Below are 9,967 nucleotides of genomic sequence, written 5' to 3'. Positions count from 1 at the left end.
CAATCACACATCAATTAAATGAACCACTACATAAAGTCTACAACTTAAACTGAACACTACTAAATTAAATGTTGCATAGTATAACGGCTTTGAATATACCCCCTCTCTGCATCACAGACATGGGGAGAATGCACCCAATTCCATAAATGTAAAATAAATGCCCCATGTCCCTGAAGTGCCACATTGTCATGCTTAATCATCTGAGTCTGAATCATAAACAATCTGAGAACTTTTATTGTGTTTTTCTATTTATGCATATCCCTGAAGGTGTTGCCTTTAGATACTTCCTACAAAAAAGGGAAACAAATAATTACAAAAACAAAAAAATGAAATACCTTTCAGATGCCCAGAGGAAGGCTGTGGACAGACAGATGATGTGATATATTTCTCCCCTCATTCTTAGGCAGCCTCCTCTCTCTGCGGCTGAAAGCAAATGCTTTGAGACTCTGTGGCATATTTAATTAGAAGCAAGCTGTTTGCACTATCAGTGTGAGGATCTACCTCTCCAATCTCTCGTGAGTCAATCTTCCCCATCTCTGATTTTCTTTTATATTTATGCTGGAATATTTAATTGTAGACAAAAGGTTACTCTGGCAGCATTCACCGCACAGAGGCAGAATAATCTGCTTTAAAAGGCTTGACATTTCAGGCTTTTCAAAAAGGCTGAAAAAATTATATCCCTGCTTTTGTTAATCAATGAAGTAGAACTCCCCTGAACAAAAGAATTAAATTGCTTGGTTGGTTTAATAAAACCAACAGAAATAGCTGCTTCCTCTGGGCTTTTTGTGTGCAGGCTCACCACATGCACCCAGCATTGTAATTCCATATGATTTTGGGGCAAAACTCTAATTTATCCACACAGTTGGCTTTTTAAATCCTATTGAAACTCCAGCCCTCCAGCCAGTGTGCCTGCCTGATGGAGGACAGATTCATCATTAAACCTGACTTTCACTGACTGCTGCAGGTCCACTACAGTTTGAAATTTCTATACTGCCCTTGCCTTGGAAAACATTGTAATTATGCAAATGATAGGGGCAATAATTAGGACCTTCAACATCTCATTGTGTTGCTCCAGTGTGCTTCATTCCAATGGGAAGAGAGATAACCATGTTCTATTCTATTTTAAATTGCTCAGAGCAGATGTTCGGTTAAAGTTCTGTTCAGTCCTATATTATAGCAATCCTTGGGAACTGACCATGTAAGGTAAGATCAATTATGTTCTTTCTAGTTACACTACATGACCAAAAGTATGTGGACACCTGCTCGTCGAACAACTCATTTCAAAATCATGGGCATTAATATGGAGTCTCCCCCCTTCGCAGCTATAACAGCCTCCACTCTTCTGGAAAGGCTTTCCACTAGATGTTGGAACATTACTGAGGGGACTTGCTTCCATTCAGCCACAAGAGCATTAGTGAGGTCGGGCACTGATGTTGGGCGAATAGGCCCGGCTCGCAGTCGGTGTTCCAACTTATCCCAAAGGTGTTCGATGGGGTTGAGATCAGGGCTTTGTGCAGGCCAGTAAAGTTCTTCCACACCAATATCGACAAACCATTTCTGTATGGACCTCACTTTGTACACGGGGGCATTGTCATGCTAAAACAGGAAAGGCCCTTACCCAAACTGTAGTGTTAAGATTTCCCTTCACTGGAACTAAGGGGCCTAGCCCGAACCATGAAAAACAGCCCCAGATCATTATTCCTCCTTCACCAAACTGTACAGTTGGCACTATGCATTGGGGCAGGTAGCTTTCTCCTGGCATCTGCCAAACCCAGATTCGTCCGCCGGACTGCCAGATGGTGAAGCATGATTCATCACTCCAGGGAATGCATTTCCACTGCTCCAGAGTCCAATGACCGCGAGCTTAACACCACTCTAACCGAAGCTTGGCATTGCACATGGTGATCTTAGGCTGCTCGGCCATGGAAACCCATTTCATTAAGCTCCCGACAAATAGTTATTGTGCTGATGTTGCTTCCAGAGGCATTTTGGTACTCGGTAGTGAGTGTTGCAACTGCGGACAGAAGATTTTTACACGCTATGCACTTTAGCATTCGGCGGTCCTATTCTATGAGCTTGTGTGGCTTACCACTTTGCAGCTGAGCCATTGTTGCTCCTAGATGTTTCCACTTCACAATAACAGCACTTAAAGTTGACTGGGGCAGCTCTAGCAGGGCAGAAATTTAAGGAACTGACTTGTTGGAAAGGGGGCGGCTTTTTAGTAAGGCCATTCTACTGCCAATGTTTGTGTTTGAAGATTGCATGGCTGTGTGCTCAATTTTATACACCTGTCAGCATCGGGTGTGGCTGAAATAGCTGAATCCACTAAGTTGATGGGTTGTCCACATACTTTTGTATATACAGTGCATTCGGAAAGTATTCAGATCCCTAGAATTTTTCCACATTTTGTTGCGCTACAGCCTTATTCAAAAATGTATTACATCGTTTTTCCTCCTCATCATTCTACATACAATACCCCATAATGACAAAGCAAAAACAGGTTTCTACAATTTTTTGCAAATGTATTAAAAATAAAAAACTGAAATATCACATTTACATAAGTAATCAGACCCTTTACTCAGTACTTTGTTGAAGCACCTTTGCCAGCGATTACAGCCTCGAGTCTTCTTAGGTATGACACTACAAGCTTGGCACACCTGTATTTCGGGACTTTCTCCCATTCTTCTCTGTAAATCCTCGCAAGCTCTGTCAGGTTGGATGGGGAGCATCGCTGCACAGCTATTTTCAGGTCTCTCAAGATATGTTTGATCAGGTTCAAGTCCGGGCTCTGGCTGGGCCACTCAAGGATATTCAGAGACTTGTCCCGAAGCCACCCCGGTGTTGTCTTGGCTTGCTTAGGGTTGTTGTCCTGCTGGAAGGTGAACCTTTGCCCCAGTCTCAGGTCCTGAGCGCTCTGGAGCAGGTTTTCAAGGATCTCTCTGTACTTTGCCCCGTTCATCTTTCCCTTGATCCTGACTAGTCTCCCAGTACCTGCCGCTGAAAACATCCCCACTGCATGATGCTGCCACCACCATGCTTCACCGTACAGATGGTGCCAGGTTTCCCCCAGACGTGACACTTGGCATTCAGGCCAAAGAGTTCCATCTTGGTTTCATCAGGCTAGAGAATCTTGTTTCACATGGTCTGAGAGTCCTTTAGGTGCCTCTTGGCAAACTCCAAGCGGGCTGTCATGTGCCTTTTACTGAGGAGTGGCTTCCGTCTGGACATTCTACCATAAAGGCCTGGTTGGTGGAGTGTTGCAGAGACGATTGTCCTTCTGGATGATTCTCCGATCTCCACAGAGGAACTCTCGAGCTCTGCCAGAGTGACCATCGGGTGCTTGGTCACCTCCCTGACCAGGGCCCTTCTCCCCCGATTGCTCAGTTTGGCCTGGCGGCCAGCTCTAGTAAGAGTTTTGGGGGTTCCAAACTTCTTCCATTTAAGAATGATGGAGGGCACTGTATTCTTGTGAACCTTCAATGCTGCAGACATTTTTTGGTACCCTTCCGCAGATCTGTGCCTCAACACATTTCTGTCTCGGAGCTCTATGAACAATTCCTTCGACCTGATTGCTTGGGTTTTGCTCTGACGTTCACTTTCAACTGTGGGACCTTATATAGACAGGTGTGTGCATTTCCAAATCATGTCCAATCAATTGAATTTACCACAGGTGGACTCCAATAAAGTTGTAGAAACATCTCAAGGATGATCAATGGAAACAGGATGCGCCTGAGCTCAATTTCGAGTCTCATAGCCAAGGGTCTGAATACTTATGTTAAAAAGGTATTTCTGTTTTTAATTTGCAATAAATTTGCAAAGATTTCTTAAAACCTGTTTTTGCTTTGTCATTATGGGGTATTGTGTGTAGATTGATGAGGAACATTTTTAATGTAATCCATTTTAGAATAAGGCTGTAACATAACACAATGTAGATAAAGGGAAAGGGTCTGAATACTTTCCGAATGTACTGTATAGTGTATGAATGAGTGCCTGTTGTAATTTGAGTGACTAACGTGTGACTATTTGGCATTACATTCCCACTGCTGTACAATACTGCTTGTTTGTACATATATATATATATATATATTTAGGTGAAAAGCTTAGACAAACATATCAAAGCAGAGTAGAAATAAGCATACTTTCTCAAAATAGTCTCTGGACAAAAAGTATCTAAACAATAGATACATATCTGGGGAATAGGTAAAAAGGCTGATTTATAAGTATTTTATAACAGTTTACTGTAGTTTATACATTACCTTAATAATGTGTTCTGAAAAACACTGTATTTGCACATTTTCAGGTCCAGAGATGCTGGACCAGATAGGCAACATATTTTATAGGACACTAAATTACTAGGCAAGAAGTACCTAGGGACTAGGCATACATTTCTATAGAATTGGGATCCTAACATTTTGCGACAGTACTGAGCAATTGACTTTAGTCGTTACGACATGTGCCTTTCATTTCTGTCAGGCCAGAAATATACAACAGAGAAGTCACGGATCAAAACATGAGGGGTCATCTGTGACTTTGTTTATCGTAGACAAGTGTATAAAAAGTTATGTTGCAAGTCTTTGATAGAGGCGGATCTTAGCAATAAAACATGGTGAGTTAGAATTGATTATATCGATGCTACCGTGAAAGGATAGCTTACTGCATTGAAGTGTTTAGACAAGAGCAGAAGCGTTAGCATTTCGTTAGTAAAGCTGGCTAGCCAGCCAGTTAGCTAACTAGCGACTGTAGCTAGCTGTAACAGCATACTAGTGAAAGTGAGCAAGCTGATAGAGTGTGTGTAGCTACGACTAACAGCCATACAGTTGGTGGCTAGCTAACATTACTCACCCTAGACCTCTGAAGCATAAATGGTTAACGTTACAGCTAGAAACAAATAGCAGCATGACTGCTGCAGCGCCATCATGTGGAAACCAGTAAGGTACATGACCTACAGATCACACAGGATTTGACCACATATCTGAGATGTGACCACTGCACTAGCTGACTTTGATTCTGAACATGTCTTGTAGGCTTTGTATGAAAAGGTTGAGATATCTTCCTCTAATGAACATCCATAATCGATTCACAGGCCAGTTCCATGGTGGCAGTGGGGCTCACCCTAGCAGCAGCTGGATTTGCAGGTCAGTTTATCTTTATTAAGGTACAGAATATGCAGAGTTGAAGAAACATTTTGATGGATTTTATGACACTAAAATGCCGATCCTCCTTGATTCAGGTCGCTATGCCATGCAGGCCATGAAACACATGGAACCCCAAATGAAGCAAGCTATGCAGAGTTTTCCCAAATCGGTAAGATTGTATGGGCTTAAACACGTGTTGGCCTCTACAAGACACAATGAATGGCATTAGTCTGAACTCACATTGGTGCTGTGGTGGAACAAGTACCTAATTGTCATAGTTGAGTAAAAGTAAAGATACCTTAATAGAAAATGACTCAAGTAAAAGTCACCTAATAAAACATTAGGTTTGAAATGTACTTAAGTATCAAAAGTAAAACTATAAATCAGTTAAATTCCTTATTAAGCAACCCATATGGGACCATTTTCTTTTTTTAAATTTACGGATAGCCAGGGGCTATCTCCAACACTGACATCATTTACAAATAAAGCATTTGTGTTTAGTGAGTCCGCCAGATCAGAGGCAGAAGGGATGACCAGGGTGGTTCTCTTGATAAGTTTGGGAATTGGACCATTTCTGTCCTGCTAAGCATTCAAAATGTAACGAGTACTTTTGGGCGTCAGAGAAAATATGGAGTAAAAAGTACAGTTCTTTAGGAATGTAGTAAATTGAAAGTTGTCAAAAATAAGAGCCAACAAAAACTACTTACAGATGCAGTGGTGTAACTGTCTTGTTGCAGGCTTTTGGTGGTGGATACTACAGAGGTGGATTTGATCCCAAAATGAACAAGAGAGAGGCTTCGCTCGTTCTAGGAGTCAGGTACTAAATTTCACTGTGTGTGATAAGCAAATGCTTGACTTTATTGCACTAATGTATCATATTGTTGTCCCCAGTCCCACAGCTAACAAGACCAAGATCAGAGAAGCCCACAGAAAACTGATGATTCTAAATCACCCCGATAGAGGTTTGAGGAACTTGTACAATGTGTGGTCATGACATTTCTTTCCAAATACATATTTGCTTTTATTTAGAGCCAAGGAGCTTGTAAAAATTAATTGGATCACACTGTACTCTAAAAATGCACATTTTGTTATATTGCAGGTGGATCACCATATCTTGCAGCTAAAATAAATGAAGCAAAGGATTTACTTGATGGACAACTAAAGAAATAGATCAGATAATCACATTGCACTTGGTTTTTCTTATTAATAAATAAATAATGTAAGAGATCAAACTGTCTTCTTCTCTACGATACTCATGTTCTCAGGACAAAGGTGGTTTTGGATCTAAATGGAAGATCGGGTTTTATTTAAGAACTACCGGCATACAAAACATATTGCACATCAAACCAGAATGAGCATAAAAAAACAGAATTGTAGTTTACCGAACCAACATCTGGAAACTTCTTTCAGTAGTCCAAATTGTCACCTGCATGAAAATACGGTCTTCAGCCAGTGTTAGGAATAACAGCTTTTTAAATACTGTACACTTAAACCAAATAAAGCTCCTTCATGAGACCAGTTACTGCCACCATCATTCCAGCATACAGATTCACTACTATGTGGAGTGTCATTCAGGATTAAAAAAAAATTGACAAGAACATTAACAGACCAGTTTCCAGACTAATGTTATTCTTATGGAAAATAAATTACAATTCAGTGCAAAACTTTCTCTTCCAGACTGCATTTCCTCATATGAAGAAGTGGTTGCATATTAAAATGTAACAAAAAGCAGCTAACTCAACAAATATTAGGATAACTGGAGGATAACTGGATTCTTCCTATCTTTGCCATCACTGACAAAACGTTTACTACAGCCAGGCAACTAACTATGTTGAATCTATTCTCAAGGCACAACATCAGATCATGTACTTGAAACATACTCTTATGTCTCGGTTCAGTGCTAAATCTCTCTCTGTGTTCCATGTTGAGGGAACAGAAAAGTGCAGTAGAGAATCTGGAAGTCCATGACTATCTTTGGCAAGCTTGTACAATAACTATTGTAAAAATGTAGTACAATTAATGAGTTTGAGTGGATTCGTAGATTAGGAAACCCCGTTCAGGACAGGCTGCTGGTCACCATTCCCTTGGTAAGCGACTTTGGCAACCCGTTCTGTGGAAGCCCTGCCTGGTTCGTCACCTCTTCCATTGCTGGGGCCGTTGCTCGTATTTGCTTCTGCAGATAGGCTGTGCTCCGGAATACACTCAACCTGCTCCTACAAGACACACAGGTAGAAACAGTTACAGAAGCTTGACCAAAGACATACAATTCTGGGAATTGAAAACCAGCCTGGTCTCTGAACTCATTGGCAGGGTTCCGTACATTACCATGGCTCTTTCTCTGGCCTGGGACCGACCTGTATGTAACAAGTATCTCATAGTAGTAGTGCTGATTTAGGATCAGTTTAACCTTTAAATCACAATGAGTAATTTATTTATTTTATTTAACCAGGCAAGTCGAGAACAAATTCATAATTGCCTACCCCGGTCAAACCCTAACGACGCTGGGCCAATTGTGCGCTGCCCTATTGGACTCACAGTTAGTCGGTTGTGATACAGCCTGGAATCGAACCAGGGTCTGTAATGACATCTATAGCACTGAGAAGCAGTGCTTTGCGCCACTCGGGAGCCCCAAGTAAGAACCGGGGGGGGGTCTGATCCTAGATCCGCACTCCTATTCTGAGACGCTTGATACATACAGGCCCTGAAGTCTGATTTGTAGCATTGTTTTCCAGACTCACCAGTTCTTTTTTGTTATTTTTCAGTTCCTTTTGGTTAGTCTGTCTGCTTTGTGATTCAGCACGGGATATGTAATCTGCCACTGTAACTGCAAAACAAAATGTTAGAACCACTTACATTGGTAATTCATTGAACTAGAACTTAAATCGGATGTCATCATAGCTAATTAATTAAAACAGACTGAATGCAGTTAAAAATAACTAAAAAGGTAGTCTTAGGAGTGCAAGTGAGAAATACAGGCAACTAGTATTACAGCAAGGAAAACTCAATGAACTTTCACAACCTTAAAACGGTTGTCAACCAGTAACGGACATGTTAGTGAATTGGAGTGCTAACATTAAAAACAATGGGACTTCTTGATGGCATGCCTCTCCTAAGTTTCTCCTCAGCTCCAGAAAGAGAAATTGAAGAGGCTTCCCAGAGCAAGTCGATGGTTACAGGTTGAATCACTTTACTGCTAGCGAGGGAAAGTGTTAAGCACACTCAGTCATGCTGGCTTTGGTAAACAAACAAACAGGCCGTTCACCACCGGTTACCTGGTTGCCTTTCCTCTGGTGGGCGGACACTGCGTCTGCTGCTACGGTTACGCCGTTGTGGTTTAGCTTTTGAGTCATCTATGTGGGGGAGAATTTGTGCAGAGCCCTCAGTGAGAGTATTGCATAAGGATTGACTTGGGATTGGTGTCAATTTGTGTGATTCTAACCTTTTTTGGTCTGTCACAGAGGTAATTGCCTCCCATCTTCTGTAACGTGAAATTATTGTATTTTCTAATGCTTATGAGAGTGTTTGTTGTTGAATCCCATTGGCTCCCAGGGCTTGTTTATTTTACTCAGACACCTTTATCCAGAAGGGACTTACCAAGGCCATTCTCACTGAGGGAAGCGTTATCCGATTCACTCATGCCATCAATGACTGTTGTGTCCTCGTCAGTCCGGCGGCGGCGCGAGCGGCGGCGGCGGTTTGTGTTGAGGTTGGAGTCGCTAGCATCAGTGTCGGCCGTCTGGTCTGTCTCTGTGTTGTCAAGCACACTGTAGGGGTTGCCATAAGGATCCTTCAGAGCTATAGAGTAAGCAACATCCTTAATATTTAATACCTATAGTTTGAGGAACAATTCAAACCTTCACAAGATCATTCATGATAAACATAAGGGATAAATGATTGTCTGATGTCATCAGCATGTGTATGACCCATCGATTGTGTCTGCAGCTGTACCAGTGTTGGGGGCTCCTCTCCCTGCTCCACGGCCCCTGGGCCCTCTACCCCTCCCTGGACCAGCTCTCCTCCTGCTGTCTCTCTGTGGCCGAGTCCCCCTCTCCGGTTCCTCTCCCGCCAGGGACCAGTCACTCAGCTCATCCTTCCGCTCAGAGTCAGTCTCAGAGGCATTGGATTGCTCAGAGTTTGTGCCTGAAAGTCAAACATAGCTTTTTAATACCACATGGCTGATGACTTTTCTATCACATTCTGTTGAGCTATAGCTATCCCAATATCAATATTCCCCTCTAGACTGTGTCTTGAAACTTTCGATTGACCACCTGATAGGTGTGGAAGACTGGCTTGTAATGGGAGAATCTACAAAATGTCTTCAGTATCATTGTAAACATGACACTCACCATAGCCGGAGGTGTAGTTGGGGCCCCTGCGTCCGCGGCCTCTGCCGGTGTAGGAGCGGCTGGTGTGCACGGCGGTAGCAGCCACACTGTCGTCTGTGGTGTAGCCCTTGTCTGCTGGGCGGCCAGATGAAGGCCTGTGGCCCATCCCAATCTGCCTCAACTGCTCGTCTATTTGCAGTCTCTCCATACGCAGCTGCTCGACTTCCTGCAGTCGACGACAGGCAAACGTCACAACAACAAAAAACTCCTACAGCTCTGACTCAAACCATTAGGAGTTTGTTACTGTAGATCACTGCTTACGTTCAGGTAGGCAATGTGGTACTCCAGAAGTACCTGGACATTCCCAATATTCTCCTTAGTGCCGACAAATGTAAACGGGACCATTCCCTGTGTCAGCGCATCACAAATAAATGATGTTATTATGGGTGAAGAGCGTTTATGACAATATTGATCTCTTCGTCTACTAAGTGAGCTAGAAAGTAGCAC

At 42.5% G+C, this 9,967-nt stretch overlaps 2 protein-coding genes across 4 annotated transcripts in view; one reads left to right on the top strand and one right to left on the bottom strand.

Annotated features, from left to right (window-relative positions):
* The first annotated feature begins 4,430 nt into the window (after nucleotides 1-4,430).
* On the top strand, nucleotides 4,431-6,367 carry dnajc19 (DnaJ (Hsp40) homolog, subfamily C, member 19). Its single transcript, XM_014216583.2, has 6 exons — nucleotides 4,431-4,606; nucleotides 5,084-5,135; nucleotides 5,231-5,304; nucleotides 5,873-5,952; nucleotides 6,027-6,097; nucleotides 6,235-6,367. Exons 1-6 carry the CDS (start codon nucleotides 4,604-4,606, stop codon nucleotides 6,303-6,305), a joined length of 351 nt encoding a protein of 116 aa, XP_014072058.1. The 5' UTR covers nucleotides 4,431-4,603; the 3' UTR covers nucleotides 6,306-6,367.
* Nucleotides 6,368-6,408: 41 nt separating this feature from the next.
* Nucleotides 6,409-9,967, bottom strand: part of fxr1 (FMR1 autosomal homolog 1) — a 43,588-nt gene continuing 40,029 nt past the window's right edge. Inside the window, exons 11-17 of one of the 3 annotated variants that reach the window (XM_014216579.2) lie at nucleotides 9,782-9,874; nucleotides 9,482-9,686; nucleotides 9,084-9,275; nucleotides 8,730-8,930; nucleotides 8,408-8,485; nucleotides 7,874-7,959; nucleotides 6,409-7,348 (exon numbers count right to left, since the gene is read on the bottom strand). In XM_014216579.2, coding sequence (XP_014072054.1) covers nucleotides 7,178-7,348; nucleotides 7,874-7,959; nucleotides 8,408-8,485; nucleotides 8,730-8,930; nucleotides 9,084-9,275; nucleotides 9,482-9,686; nucleotides 9,782-9,874 — 1,026 coding nt within the window. In that variant the 3' untranslated portion in view covers nucleotides 6,409-7,177. The remainder of the gene's footprint in view (nucleotides 7,349-7,873; nucleotides 7,960-8,407; nucleotides 8,486-8,729; nucleotides 8,931-9,083; nucleotides 9,276-9,481; nucleotides 9,687-9,781; nucleotides 9,875-9,967) is intronic. The other 2 variants (XM_014216581.2, XM_014216582.2) reach the window with 2 other exon arrangements.

This window comes from Salmo salar, chromosome ssa10 (assembly GCF_905237065.1).
Source record: "Salmo salar chromosome ssa10, Ssal_v3.1, whole genome shotgun sequence".
NCBI lineage: Eukaryota > Metazoa > Chordata > Actinopteri > Salmoniformes > Salmonidae > Salmo > Salmo salar.
The sequence above is the reverse complement of the archived record's forward strand: the minus strand, read 5'-3'. Positions and strand labels throughout refer to the sequence as shown.